The 15,963-nt window shown below is 35.2% G+C and overlaps 1 protein-coding gene across 2 annotated transcripts in view; it reads right to left on the reverse strand.

The window, feature by feature from the left end:
* PRKG2 (protein kinase cGMP-dependent 2) overlaps window positions 1-15,963 on the reverse strand; it is a 113,741-nt gene that overhangs the window by 64,738 nt on the left and 33,040 nt on the right. For both annotated transcript variants that reach the window (XM_073891181.1, XM_025887537.2), the window contains exons 3-5: window positions 5,994-6,160; window positions 1,855-1,968; window positions 335-440 (exon numbers count right to left, since the gene is read on the reverse strand). In XM_073891181.1, coding sequence (XP_073747282.1) covers window positions 335-440; window positions 1,855-1,968; window positions 5,994-6,160 — 387 coding nt within the window. The remainder of the gene's footprint in view (window positions 1-334; window positions 441-1,854; window positions 1,969-5,993; window positions 6,161-15,963) is intronic.

Consider the following 15,963-nt stretch of genomic DNA (forward strand, 5'->3'; position numbering starts at 1 on the left):
ATTATAGGATGTCTTTCAAAGTCAACTGAGCAACCCAGGTGAATATTTTAGGATTTTTTTGCACATTCTTCTATACTGCATCCAGTGACTCTGTCAATACAAGGGCAAAATCAGTGAAAGGAATAAATCAGTGTGCAAGGCTAACTGGAATTAAATATAATTTTTTTACATAGTGGCATTTACTGCAAGGGAATACTTTTGTTCTTGTGGTTTAGTCATGTGGAAAATGCTTAAATGAGAAAAGCTATAGTAAAATAATTATTGTGATAAAACCAACATATCCACAATTTGGCTACACCATCTTCTACTCTTTCCACCAATGTGTTATTCTTACCTTCTGAGGAAGTTTCTGTACTGTTCATCTCTAGCTTGAGCTGTCCTTCTCATTATATTCTGGAATACCTCTCGATCTAGTGCCCAAGTTTTAACATTGGTAATAGCTTTAGAAAAATCAAGAAAATAATAAAATATTGTTTAGCCCCACATTAAGAAAACATTCCAAAATATTAATCAATAAATTTTTCATATATTCTCATAAAATGATATTTCTTGGAAAATGCATTATTTGACATGCAAATGGAAGGAAGTAGTGACAGAAATAGTGGGTAATTTTATAAAATCATCTTTGGCTTTGAAATGAACCATGATTTGGAAGTGAGTAGCAAAAGATTTCCTCTCTAATTATGTTTTGCTTAGGATGATATCAAAATTAGTTTGCAATTCCTAATTACATACTACATCATCAGGATGTATTTCAGATTTGTGCTGTGATACAAGAGAAAACCAGCAGCTTGTAGCTAGATCAGAGAGTGAAGAATTCACAAGTCGATAATTGGAAGTTAAAGATCTCTCAGTGTATGAGTATGTTTTTATGTCTTTTTATGTTGTTCAGACATTGTAGCTAATGAGAGCTAATATATTTTAAGGATCTCTATGGTTACTTTTGTATAAAGTGCATACAAATCATTTTCATGGAGATTATGCAAGACAGCTTTTGAGGCAATTTTTTTTATAGGAAAGACATGGAAAGCAAGAATAAAATCTAAAAAGGAAGAAGAGCAGAAGCTGCAGCTCTAAAAGATCTAGATGAAATTATAATTGTAATTTTTTTTAAAAAAAGAAGTAATGAGAGTCTATAAAATAAATCAAACTCCAAAGCTTTGGTTTACCAAACTTTAGAGTGAATTAGATTTATCTTGACATACTTGTTAAAAATACAGATGCCTAGGCTCCATTGCCAAAGATTCTGATTTAGGTTTGGAGTGAAGCCCCAGAATCTGCATTTTTATCAAATCCTGCAGCAATTCTGAGATGCTTCAGCCAGTCCTAGACACTGAGAAACACACGTAATTAATTTCTGCCCAAGATTACCATGAATAAAGTCAATAAAAACAGAAACCCTTAAACTAATCCCAAAAGTCACTCAGGAAAACTCTCGTCAATTAATTCACATCCCTTTTGATATTTATATACTCTCCTTGGTTTCATTAATTTTTCTGGTTTATAATATGATCAGAACATCATGGAGAATGAAAAGCAAACATTCTGGATGAGCCAAAGGCAGATGTTTACATAGTAAAAAAAAAAAAAAAGTGAAGTGGCAATTAAAGCAAATATTGCAATAATTCAACAATATGAAGCCATTTTCATATTTTATATGCAGGTACCTGATAGAAATGTTCTCTTAATTTGAATTGTTTAGACAAGGACTTTCAATATAAATCCTGTAAGCACAGCATTTCTATCACACATGGGGCACATTGGGAGACAAAAATACTCAGCAGGCAATAGTGACTCAGATTGTCATAAACATTGGGTAATAATTCAAAAATACAACATTTCATCCCCTGTTACCTTTCACGGAGGCAGTTCTTGTACAGTTGTATAAAATGGCTAGCTCCCCAAACGTGGTCCACATAGGGATGGATGATAGAAATTTCTCCCCTTGGAACACCTCTAGTCGGCCCTCTATCAGTCAGAGTTAAAGAAAAACACAAACAATCAAAACCCATCTGGATTCCATAAATTAAAAAATAAGACAATCAGAAAGTACACAAAGCATACCGGCAAGATGTCTTATGATTCTCATTATAATATTGTGGTCGAGAGTGTAGACTGAAAGCAACTTGGCCATATCAGCTGATCATCTTGAAAGAAAGAGTTACCTACTCTGCCGGAGGTTTTTTGTCAGTAATGGGAATACTACTAGTAATATTTACTTCATAGAGTTGTTGTGAGAATTAAATATGTTAATATAGGTAGGGAACTTAGAATAATGGCTAACACATAGTAAATGCTATATTAGTGTTAGCTATTGTTAATATTATTATCATTATTACAAAGTTCTTTCCCTGAAGCGGTGGATGGCAAGTGTTATATTTAAAAATCATTCTACCCCATGAAAATGTAGCACACAAAACTATTTCTCTTGTGCAAGGAACACAACAATCCCTGTATGTCTTGAAAACACAGCAGAGCTGTTCATACTAACAGAAGGACTAACTTGTCCTAACTGAGAAATGCACTGGCCCTGGATTCTGACTGCCTGGATCTGACCAATCACTGGCTGTGTAACCTTGGTTAAGTAATTCACTACACCACCACTGTGGTCTAAAATCTCAATCATTGAAATGAATTAATAAATGGAAGTTGCTAAGAAAAGTGCTTGAGAAAAAAAATATCAAGAGAATTAGAAGACAAGCCACAGATTGGGAGAAAATATTTTTGCAAAAGACACATCTGATAAAAGAATGTTTTCCAAAATATACAAAGAACTCTTAGAACTCAACAGAAAGAAAACAAACAATCTGATTTAAAAATGGGCCAAAGAGCTTAACAGACACTCATCAAGAAAGATATACAGATGGCAAATCAACATATGAAATGATGATCCACATCATATGTCATCAGAGAAATGCAAATTAGAACAACAATAAAATGCCACCACATGCCTAGTAGAATGACAAAAATCTGGAACACTGATAACACCAAATGTTAGTGAAGATGTGGAGCGACAGGAACTCTCCTACATTGCTGATGGAAACACAAAATGGGACAGTTACTTTGGAAGATGGTGTGGCAATTTCTTACAAAATTAAATGCAGCAATTGCCCTCTTTAGTATTTACCCAAAGTTCAAAACTCAGATCCATACAAAAACCTGAACACAGATGTTTATAGCAGTTTTATTTATAACTCCCAACACTTAGAAATGCCCAAGATGTCCTTCAGTGGATGAACGATAAACTGTGGTACCTCCAGACAATGAGATATTATTCAGTGTTTATAATGAAATGAGCTATCAAGCCATGAAAAGATAAGGAGGAACCTTAAGTGCATACTATTAAGTGAAAGAAGTCAATTTGAAAGGGCTGACATACTCTATGATTCCAGCAATATGACATTCTGGAAAAGGGAAAATGATGGAGAAAATAAAAAGATTAATGGTTGTCAGGGACAGGGTTGGGGGAGATGAACAGGTAGAGCACAGAGAATTTTTAGGGCAGTGAAAAACACTCTGCATGGTATTATAACGATGGATACATGTCATTATACATTTGCCTAAACCCATAGAAGGTGCAACATCAAGAGTGAACCCTATGGTAAATTATGGACTTTGATGCTTTATCAATATAGGTTCACCCTTGGTTAAAAAAAAAAAAAAGTACCATTCTGGTGAGTGATGTTGATAACAGTGGAAGCTATGCATGTGTGGGGACAGGAGAGTATGGAAAATCTCTGTATCTCCCTCTCAATTTTGTTGCAAACCTAAAACTGCTCTAAAAAAAGTTACGTCTTATAAAAATGAGAAATAGTGCCCGACACTACTCTTTATCTAGCAAGAGCTGGGGAAAGGGAGAGAAGCAGACTCCTCACAATTCTTTCGGCCTGGCGATTCTCTTTTCCTTTCCCTTCGAACAAGGGCAAATAGAACCTTACCTAGCAAACAGTCATATACTAAAAAGACCTACATTCTTGAGGAAGAAAAATGGTGGGGTTATTCTCTTTCCCTTGAAGAATTATTATTTCCTTCTCCTAATTCACTGCTAAGCAGCTCTCTCCAGCCATCCATTCACCAAATCGGATTTGAGTACCTGTGTTATGCTAGGAACTGGTCCAGCGGCCAGAGAGACAGCATGGACAAAACACAAAAGATACTTATTCTGATGGAACTTAAATTGTAGTGAGAAATAAACTCTGTTTTGGCTCCAAATCCTACAGACATAATATGAAATTTAATAATTTCTCATTACAACTAAATTCTATTCCATTGAAACCATTTAGCGGTACTGCTGAGTTATCTCATGGATTGTCATGCATTTCAAGTTTTTTTTCTAATTGATTATGACTCATGGTACTTGAGCAATACTGAAGAATTATATGGAATATCAGAAGTTTAAGCTAAATATGCTTTTATTATGGGCTATTCATGCCATATATTATAGAGGGGAGATTTTTAATTAATTTGCTCAATCAATTACATCAGGCAAGTCAGTCCTTAGATAACACCGTAATTAATTCAATTAAGAAACTGTCCAATTTTCAGTGCCATGTGTGCTCTAGCCCTGATTTCTACGACTGTTATTGAGACTGGTTTCTGTCCTAACTCTTCTCTGCCCTAGCCTTTCATCAGAGTCACTGGCAAGGAACATGATGGGCTGACATGAGTTTCTCATCCTTTCCTAGCACATTCCATAAAAATTTGTTGGGTTAATGATGTATCTTTTCTTGTCTTAATTTCTGCTGTTGCTAAAGCAGAAGTGAAATGGCCAAGAGAAAAGCTGAAAGAGGGGGAAATTGCTCTGGATTGTCTGTCCCTAAAAACTGGAAGGCTGGCTAAATTCAGACTATAATTCATTTCCTGGGTAGAATAATTACTTGAGAATGACTGTATAATTTTAAGGGTGTCTACAAAGATGTTTATGGCATATAAACACCAATATTTACGAAACTAGCGTGTCTGAAGAATCAAAGTGTATGAAAACAATCTTTCATACGGTTATAAATAGAATAATACATGTTTATTAATTTGCTTGGATAGGCAACTTCTGCCCCACACCTAAGGCCCTAGGGAAACAAGGATCATAAAAGCATTCTTAGATTGCCAGGAATTAGCAGTAGAAAATAAAAGGCCACAGCAAATCTGAATTTACCACTCCATCTGGGCAAGCCACTTTAACTTTCTTCCTATAACTCAAAAAAGTAGGGGATTCAGAATTTGACAAGACGTTCAATAAGCATATGTCCTGTTCAGATCATTTCTTGCTTCTCTATCTAAAATGATTTTTTGAGTACCACTATAAGGCATGTACTTGATATGCTTTGAGAAATCATTTGCCTATCTAATTTTTAAAATCTATCCAGCATATAAATATGTTCCTTATAAGCATCTATGTAGAAAACCATTTAAATGGTTCTAAAAACACCAGTGTTAATCTTAAGGCATTCCATTTGATTCCTATGTGCTTACATGTACCTAAATTATCTTTTGAAGTCATTCGTATATAACCAAGTATTTCACAGAACCTGGTACAACAACCTAAAAATGTCAACAGAAGCAGTGATATTTTGAATAGAAACACCTTTTTGCAGTTGTTGAGTAAGTGGCACTGTGATTAAAAGTACTGACTCAAGTCAGATTGCCTACATTTGCATTCTACCTCCACCACTTAGGAGCTTTGTGGCCTTTCTTAGGTTACTTAACCTCTCTGTGACAGAGTCCACGTTAGGAATATGGAGAAAATAGCACTTGCCTAACAGAGTTGGTGAGACGATGAAATGAGATCTCTCCATTAAGTGCATAAAAAGCATTCAGTAAATATTATCACCAGTATGATTAGATCAACAATGTTACTATTTCATGAACTCAGATTCTGTTACATTTTGTATAAACAGAGCAATTGGTTTTGCATTTTTATAAATGTTTGCAAAAAATAATAAGACAATAGGCAAAATATTTGTTATATGATAACTGGAAAAATCTGTGAAACCCACCTGCTAGTACAAAGATATGGTTTCCTGGTTCTCCTTGCTTAATAATGTAACTCCCTTGCTGGTAGTTCCTCCCATACATGCATTCCACCATGTCTTTGATCTGCTGAGGATCCAGTCTCTTTAGAAACTGATTTTTATTAAGGGCCTCTGTAATGAGCTTCTTCTCACTGGCGTAATGGAAAAGAGATGTTAAGTTACATGAACGAAAGCATGTTTTGCTATTTAGATTTACCATTTAGATTCCTGATATTACCACCTATGTACTTACAACTTTCCCGGGAGAGACAAATTTTTTTCCAGCCCCACCAGCACTGACCCTTATAATTACCATACTTCACATGTAAAACCTTTGAAAATATTTTTGAATAATTTTCTGTAATTGGTATTATATCAATTTTATTATCACTCCTAGCTGTCATCATCACAAATGTAGCATCTCTCAAGATCTCTAGGTTAACATAAATAATATTAATATTAATAATAACAATGGATACATGATTTTTTAGATAGAAAGAAAATCTGGTTGGTTGGTAGAAGGTGTATTTAAGAGACTACCACACAGTACTCATTTATTCATGTATACTTGCATGCATAATGCCTATAGAAGTTATTTTATACTTTATTTAGTCTTCACCACTATCCTCTGAGATAATTACTATTCCTACTTTCTGGACAAACAGACTAAAAAGTAAGAAGCAACTTAATCCCCCTAGGATTTAAATCTAAGTCTGTGAGTCTGAAGACTGTGTATCTATTGCCTCTTCTGAGCTAACGAAGTCAGCTCCGTTGGGACTCGCTAGATTTGACCAGAAACAGAGGGTGATGGTGGTAGACTGGGTTCACCTAGGTTTTGACCCTCAGGATGTCTAGACTAGACAGAAAATGTATTTCCAATCTCATAACCCAAATCCAAGGCCCTCTTGCTGATAGTCCTCAAACATTCTGCTTTCTTTTGGAAAAGAAGTAGCTCAAAATAATTACCCAATCTTCATCACCATAAATTTCAAAGGTTTTAATTAACATACTTTATATGTAGCTATCATAGAATTATTGAGCTGGCAGAAAAGTGGCCTTGCGGGCTAAGTCAGAATCTCTGCACAACATATTTGCTTTCAGTCAAATTCAGTGTGATTTCTAAAATAGGGTTTTTTCTCTGTATCTTTCATTCAAACTCTTTCCCATCACTACCTTTACTGTTTCAAAACTTGAGATATTTTCCTACACAGAAAGTTCTCAAATGTAAAGTAAAACTTCATGGATTGGATACTTCCTTCATGACCCTACCCATCAGATCATTAGGCTATGTGAAGAAAACAGAATGAAGAAATTCCTCCTGCTCTACAGTGACTCCATCATCCTCAGAGCCACACAAACTCTTTGAGTACCTTGAGAACTTACTTCCTCCTGCAACTATCACCAAATCTTGTCATTTCTCTTTAGAAAAAAATCACTGTTACTCATTTCAATTTCTATTTTCAAGCATGTCACCACAGTCCAAGAAAAAAACTTAGGTCTGGACAACATTAATAGCTTCTTTTCAGCATTTCAGCTTCTAGCCTCTTTCCCCTGTAGTCTACTTTATATTTTATTATCAGATTATTCTTGCTAAAAAACTGACTTCATCCTGATCTCATTTTCCACTCATCTGCTAAAGCCAATAATTCATTCAGTTAATATATACTGAGAAGATACTTTGGTTACATGTTCTTCTCAGAGCAAGCAGTAGAACTGTGAACAATGCCAAAAATCCCCAGCTTTCATGGGCCTTTCATGCTCTCCTAACATTCCAGCCAGTGTTTCATCAATGCCCACATAGACTAATTTCCCAAAATATGTTCCAAGAAATGCTCTTCCTTTATAAGCAAAAGTGTGCTGAGTTTGAACAATTTTGGAAATTCACAATGCATACTTTCAGAGTTCAAAGAAATCTTCCAGTAAACAAATCTCTTAAACCAATGTTTCCAAACCTCAATGTCTTTTTTATTTATTTCTTCTTTTGGCTTAACTTCCATGAACATTCCATGGAAGTAGTCTGAAAACCCTTTTGCCCATAGAAGAAAAGCAACATCCCACAATCTGGTATTCACCATTTCCCACCACATGACTCCACTCCATCCATCCAGTACCTACTTGCTAAAACAAATCCTTTGCTTCAGATAGGCTGGTATCCTCATTGTCTCCTATGCCTGCCAGCTTTATCTTTAGGCTTAGTCCTTGTTTTCTCCTCTAACTTAATTTCTTCTTCCCTCAATTGGCTCAAACCTTATAATTCTCCCTTTATGATCTAGTCAACCCTGCCCAGATGCTGTAGCTCACACAATCCTTTAAGTCTATTCTAAACTCCTAGATTATTGTATTCACATCTATTCAATTCAACAAATTTTATCAAACATTTACTTAGGACATAAAAATTAACAAAGCATGGTCCACGGTCTCAAAGAGTTCCCAAATCTTTTTAACTTAATTGAGTGTATAACCCTATTATAATATTCTACTATTGGAAAAGAGTTCTTTCTATGACTTTTTCTCCAAACTAGATATAAGTTCTTGAAGGACTGGGTCTTCTCTTGAATTGTCTAAGAGGTAGTGCACAACAATGACTAGAGTATGAACTTTGCCACTCCTTCTACAACTATGATAGACCAGCTATTACCAAAACAACTCTCCCTGCTCACACAATACAACTTACACAACTTCAAAAGCTAATTAAAGTATATATTTACAGATCTGTTTGAAAGCACTGAAGACCTATCAACATAACCACAGCTTGAAAAGCCATGATCGACAAGAGAATATGAGCTTGACATTCACCTCTGCTTTTCCCTTCAAGGCATTTGCTGATTTGTACCCAGCACTGAGCAGAGTTTTGGCAGTCTCAAAGGACTAGAAAGACCAAAGTTAATATTCAAGGCACACCGTGAAGGAAGAATCCTGGTAAAAACCCTGGATTTCAGATGGGACAGCTGTAGGGCCGCAACCTATGAATAAGCACCAGCCCAAAAAAGGCTAGCTCTGGAAAAGACTGAACATTAACTTCAAAATGACAAATTCCTATTTTGGTTAAAATTATTTGCTCCTAGCCTGACTGCCTGCCATAAGCAAAGGTAAGTGTTTTCTCTAGGATATTCACAAAATCTAGAGACTCAAATTTTCTCTAGAGCTTTTCCCTAAAGAGTATCTGGTATGACATCAGACATACCAAGAGAAAAGACCAAATGAGTGAAGACCAAGAGAAAAAAAATAATAGAAACAGACCTAATAGATCAATATATTGTAGATATCAGACACAGACTTTCATATAACCTTATCCAAAAAAATCATATCTAGGACCATTACAGTCAAATTACTGAAAACCAAACAGAAAGGGAAAAATCTACAATGCAGCTGGAGAAGAGACACATTACTTCAAATGACCAACAATATGACTGACTTACACCTCAACTGAAATAACAGAAGCCAGAAGACAATGGGATATCTCCAAAGAGCTTTAAAATGCCTATTTCCACTATCTTCACCCAGTGAAAATAGCCTTCAAAAATAAAAGCAAAAGGAATACATTTCAAAATGTCACTCCATTGGCAACAGACTCATAATAGTGGAGAGCTCCAGATAAACAGAAAATGATCCCATATGGAAACTAATAGATGCTAGAAGGAAGAAAGAGCAATGGAAAAAGTAAATATGTGGATGACTAAAGGAAGCTTATCTTTATAAAAGAGTATAGCAATACCTTGTGGATTTTAAAATGTATGATAAATAAAATGTTTGAGAACAACAGTCAAGTTGTAGGGGCGGGAGGATGGCAGTAAACATAAAGCATTAATCTATATCAGAAATTTAATAAATTAAGGAAGCATGTTATAATTTAGGGTAACCCTTATAAGATGAACGAAAGAATGTTTAACTAGAAAGCTAACGGAAAAGAAAATGGAATAATAATATGCATTTAATTAATCCTGGAAAATGTCAAGAAAGTAGAGAAAAAGAAACCAAAGAAGTGTAACAAATAAGAAACAAATAGTAATATGTTAATATGAAAATATTTGTATTTACATTAAAGATAAATATACTAAATACTGCAATTAAAAAAAAGACTGTCAGATTGAAAAATAAAATAAAAAGGATATATGAAATGTGTGTTACTTATAAGAAGCATTCCTTAAAGATAAGGATATAGAAAGGTTGTAAGTAAGAAGGTAGAAAGATATTTATACTATATAAACACCAATTATAAAGAAAATGTTTCTTGATAGAGGAAAGTAGACTTTAATGAAAAACACATTTCTAGAAATAGAGATATTTCATATTGATATAATCAGAAAATATAAGTATTCTAAATGTATATGCAATTAATTAGATAGCATCAAAATATGAAAATAAAATTGACAACAATAAAAGAATAAACTAATCCACAATTGTTTTGGGAGATTTTAATACGTCCCTTTAAGTAACTAATAGAACAAGCAGACAAAAATTAGTTAGAACATATTTTTAAACAACTGACTATCAAACTTAATTCCTTGACCTCACTGATATTTTAAAAGATTGCATTTGGGGCACCTGGGTGGCTCAGTTGGTTAAGTGTCCCACTCTTGCTTTTGGCTCAGGTCATGATCTCCGGACTGTAAGACTGACCCTGGTATCAGGCTCTGCACTGGGCATGGAGCCTGCTTTGGATTCTCTTTCTCCCTCTCCGTTTGCCCCTCCCCACCTCCCTCTCTAAAAATAAAATAAAGTAAAATAAAATAAATGATTGCATTCAACAAATTCAGAATACACATTCTTTTCAAGTACACAAAAACTTTCATGAATATCAGTGATATGGTGAGCCATAAAGCATGTCTCAACAATACAGAGTATGTTCTTTGAACAGTAGAATTAAGCTAGAAATCAATAACAAAAAATAATAAAAAAATTCTCAAATGTTTGAGAATCGAGCAACACTTTTTTTGAGCAATATATATTTTACTTTATTTTTATTTTTAGAGAGAAAGTGTGCATGCATGAGCTGGGGCGTTGGGGGGGCAGAGGGAGAAGGAGAGAGAGAATCTCAAGTAGGCTCCACACTCAGCATGGAGCCCAATGCAGGGCTTGATCTCACGACCCTGAGATCATGACCTGAGCCGAAATCAAGAGCTGGACACTTAACCAACTCAGCCACCCAGATGCCCCAAGCAATACATTTCTAAATAGCCCATTATCAATGATCAAATCATAAGGAAAATCAAATAGTATTTTGAAATAAATGATAAAAATGTGACATACCAAAACTTGTGAGATGTACATGATCATGCTAAGAGGGAAACTTACAGTATTAAATAGATATATTAGGAAAGAAGATAAAATCAAATAAGTGCTAGAAAAAAGCAGAGTGAGCTCAAAAAAGGGAGAAGGAAATAAACAAAATGAAAGCAGAAAATAGGAAAATAGGGGGAAAAAAGTACAATGAAGAGAATCAACACAGCCCTAAGTAGTTTCTTTAGAAAGACATAAAACTGAGGAATTCATGGCAAGACAAGGAGACAGAGAGAATAATTATCAATATTAAAAATAAGAAGGGAGACATCACTGTACATATTACAGATATAAAAAGAAATGAGTGGATATAGTATAACCACTCTTAAAAATTCAGATGAAATGAAAAACTTCCTAGAAAAATACAACAAACCATATACGCCAAAAGAAGAAGTAAAAAAGTGATTAGCAATTAGAAAAATTGAACAAAAAATAAAAACAGTCTCACAAAAGGAATTCCAGATCCTAGCATTAAGTTTTCCAGACACTTAAGGAACAAATAACATTAATCTTACGTAATCTTTTTCCAAAAATAAAAAAAGAAGAATTCTTCCCAACTTACTCTAGAGTATGAGAATAGCCTGATAACAAAACTCACATCACAAGAAAGAAAAATTAATGTGATTAACCACATGAAACGAATAAAAGATTTAAAAAATAGCAAAATCTTATTGGATACAGAAAAAGTATTCAATAAAATTAAACACCTGTATATGATTTCTAAATTTTAAAAAAGCTCTTAGCAAATTAGGAATAGACTGGAGTGGAATTTCATTAATCTTAAAACAGAAACAGAAAGCATTATATCACATGGTAAAATATTGAAAGCTTTCCTCCAGGTATCAGAAATGAGACTTTTCAATCTGACCCTGAACCAGGAGTCTGAGCAAATGTAATAAGGTAAGAAAAAAATAAACATAAAGAGAAAAAAAGAAAAAATATCAAAGATGTAAACACAGGAAAAGAAGAAATAAACCTGCCATTCTTTCTAAAGACATGTTGGGTAAGTGAAGGATTCAAAGGGATGTACAAGTAAACTATCAAAATTAACAAGTGATTTCAACAACTGGATACAAGGTCTCCAAACAAATTCAATTATATTTCTATATCCCAGCATCAAATAATTAAAAATGAAAATTTTAAAATTATATCACTTTAAAAAGATAACAAAACATCAACTATACAGGATTATAGCTAATAAAAATGTGTAAGACCTCTACAGAGGGAAGTACAGAATTTTAAGAGAAATGAAGGAAAGAAATGGAAGCATATATCACAGTTGTGGATGAGAAGACTAAATTTTTTTATGTCAATGCTACTCAGATCGATCAGGTTCATTGAAATCCCAATCAACATTCTGAAAAAATTTATGAAAATTAACAAGCTGCTGACAAAATTCTTGGTCATAAAAAATTTATGAAAATTAACAAGCTGCTGATAAAATTCTTGGTCATAAAAAGGCCCAAGAATAGCCTTCACAACATTGAAGAACAATAACACAGTTGGAAGACTTAAAGTAATGGATATTAGGAATTATTATATATCAAAATAATTAAGAGAATATACTCATGGCACAAGAATGAACAAAAAGACCTTTGGAACAGAGTAGAAAGTCTAAAATCCACCTACACATACATAGAGACTTAATTTAGGACAATAGTTGTACTACAGAGCTATAGGGAAAAGGGAAAAACAGACATCAATGGAAAATACATACTTCTAAATGGGTCACCCTTGTTAATATCAAGGAAAAGATAACCAAAACCATAACCAGATATCACAACGTACACACCAGAATGGCTAAATGAAAAAAAACAAAAAACAAAAAAAAAACTGACAATGCCAAGAGCCCCTGAGCATGTAGAGCAACTTAATACTCATAGGTTACTGGTGGGAGTATATATTTGTTCAACTACTATGGAAAATTTCGTGGCACTCTATATTAAATGTGAACTTAGATACGTACTACCCTGCAATTCCTCTCCTAGGTATATAACCATCATAAATCATATATATATGACATAGTGTGTATGTATAGATAGATGTAGATACAGACAAATATATACAGAGAGAGAAAGACATGCAAAAATGTTCGTGGCAGCCTTACTCAAAATTGCCAAATACCAAAATCAACCAAATGCCCAACAATAGTAGAATTGATGAGCTGTGGTATAACCACCCAATAAATACTACATAGCAATGATAATTAATGTTATTAATTATTAGTAATTAATTAATAATAAATTACTGCCACATACAATAACATAAGTGAATCTTGCTATATAAAACAAACAAGCTAGACTTATGTAGAATAGATACTCTATAAATCCATTAAGATAAAATTCAAAAAAAAATGGGGCGCCTGGGTGGCTCAATTAAGCATCTGCCTTGGGCTCAGGTCGTGATCTTGGGGTCCTGGGATTGAGCCCCATGTCCAGCTCCCTGCTCAGCGGGGAGTCTACTTCTCCCTCTGCCTCTGCCCCTTCTCCCACTCATGCTCTTGCTCTCTCGCTCTCAGATTAATAAATAAAATCTTAAAAAGAATTCAAAAATAGGCAAAAAGTAATCTGTGATAATCCTAGATACTGGCTACCTTTGAGGTAGATAATGGTAGAGATTAGAGGAGAGAAAGAGGGGCTGAGGTACTGGGAATTTCTATTATCTGGTCTGTTTACATGGGCTTGTTCACTTTATGATTTGTGTGCTTCAATGAAAAGTTAAATAAAAAAATTAAAATGTGTAAATGGGTTTGGAGTCAGAAAATCCTAGGTTCAAATCTCAGCTCTGCCACATCCTAGTGGTGTCACCTTGGACAAGTCACTGAACCTTTCTGAATCTCGGACTTCTCCTCTGTGAATAGAGCGTAGTAATCATATCTACTATATAGGGATATTATGCGCATTAACCAAGATAAGGTGCCAGTAAATACTTTAAAAATGGCATTAGTAGTAGTTGGCAATGGGGGTAGTCACAGCATGCTTTTTGGGGGGTGGGAGAGTAGAATGGGAAAAGTTCTACAAACCAGGGAGAAATAAAGAGGTACTGCCAAGACACTCAGCTCAAAGTTCCTCCCGCCGGCCTGGATCTCGAATTCATGCCCATCGGCGGCAGCATCGGTGATCCTATAATCCTTTTACATCCTCCACTTACATAATCAACATTCTTGGAAACAATAAATTTCTGTCCTCTAATTTGCTTCAGGAACTTTAATTGGTTGAAGTCCACCAACAGTTCTTGTTATGTTAGAGTCCTCCATCTTCTTTCTCTGGTCCTGAATTTTAGAGGCCTCTGTTCTCACTGTTCCCTTTTGTTGAGCTACAGCAGGTATCCTACAACCTTCTTTGCATAAAGCTCTGTGCAAAGCAGGGGCCAGTGGCCTCTGCCTTCTTTCTTATCTCTCAAGAATTTCTTGTGAGCCTAGAGGTTGAGGCCATGCAACTTGTGTGACATTTCACAGCTTAATTATATATACAGATAGAAAGCATATTGCAAAGCATATTTGTCAAGGGCACACGATCTGGAGCCACAATGTCGCAGGGTTTAATTCCTAATCCTGTCCCTTATGAACCGTGGAACCCTGGGCAAGTCACTTAATCTCGAGTTTCCTCAACTGTAAAATTACAATAAACACAGTCCACAGGTCATAGGATTTCTATGACAATTTATTGAGTTCACAGTATAAACCTCTAAGAACAGCGCCCTGCACGTAAAATATATTACACCTAAGGGATAGCTATCATTCTTATAAGTCAGCAAGTTACCAGCAACTTAGAAACCTCTCAGTCAAAACAGCCCTAAAAACTACACTTAAGACCTGCCTTGATTTTATTTAGGGAGACCCCTTCCCAATGGTGGTAAAATTCTTGACAATTCAGCCTCCCTGCCTGTTCGGCCTTCCGGTGCTCAGAGCACCACAGCCCACTGAACGACTTACAAGTCCCCAAACATACCAGGACACTGTCTCCCTGTGAGCTATTCCTCTTTCAAAACCCAGCTCGAGATCATCTTTTCCACGGAGCCTTCCCCGATCCCACCAAGCAAAGTAGGCTCCCTCCTTCCTCTGTATACCTACCTCTCAGGATACGAATCACACAAGACTACAGTACATTTTAGTTTCCCTAAAGAGACTGCGATCTCCAACTGTGTGGCCACGCTTTCTCCACCCTTTTAGGACCTAAAATCTAGAAGTGCTCCTGGCGCCCAGGAGGAACTCAACAAGATTAAGAATGCTAACGGACATTCAAATTCTTTCTCCAAGTTTAAAAATTATGGGTACAGAGACAAGAATGGAAATGAGAAATGTCAGCCACTAGGTAAACAAACCACAGATAATAAGCTAAATAAGCATCTCTTTATTTCCTCTTCCCAAATACCTTTTGAGCGATAAACCGACAAGGAAAAAACCTAATAAATGCACAAGTTTATAATTTGAGAAACTAGCATGAGAACGATGAGATCATTCCATGCGTAATCAGAAAATGAGCATGACCTTCTCCTGTCAGCTCTCTCACCCTATTGCTCGTGTAATTAAATACGGTTGTAATTTAATCATGTTTACTGTTACTTCATGATCACAACAAAGACTTCTCTCTCCCTTTCTTAAATGTGAGCAGATGATCCTATTCCCATAAGCATCCAAGAACAGAGTTTAATAATGAAATGTTGAAAACAACCA

Source organism: Callorhinus ursinus, unplaced genomic scaffold (assembly GCF_003265705.2).
Source record: "Callorhinus ursinus isolate GAN/ISIS: 27379988/994484 unplaced genomic scaffold, GSC_fseal_2.0 scaffold4, whole genome shotgun sequence".
Lineage (NCBI taxonomy): Eukaryota > Metazoa > Chordata > Mammalia > Carnivora > Otariidae > Callorhinus > Callorhinus ursinus.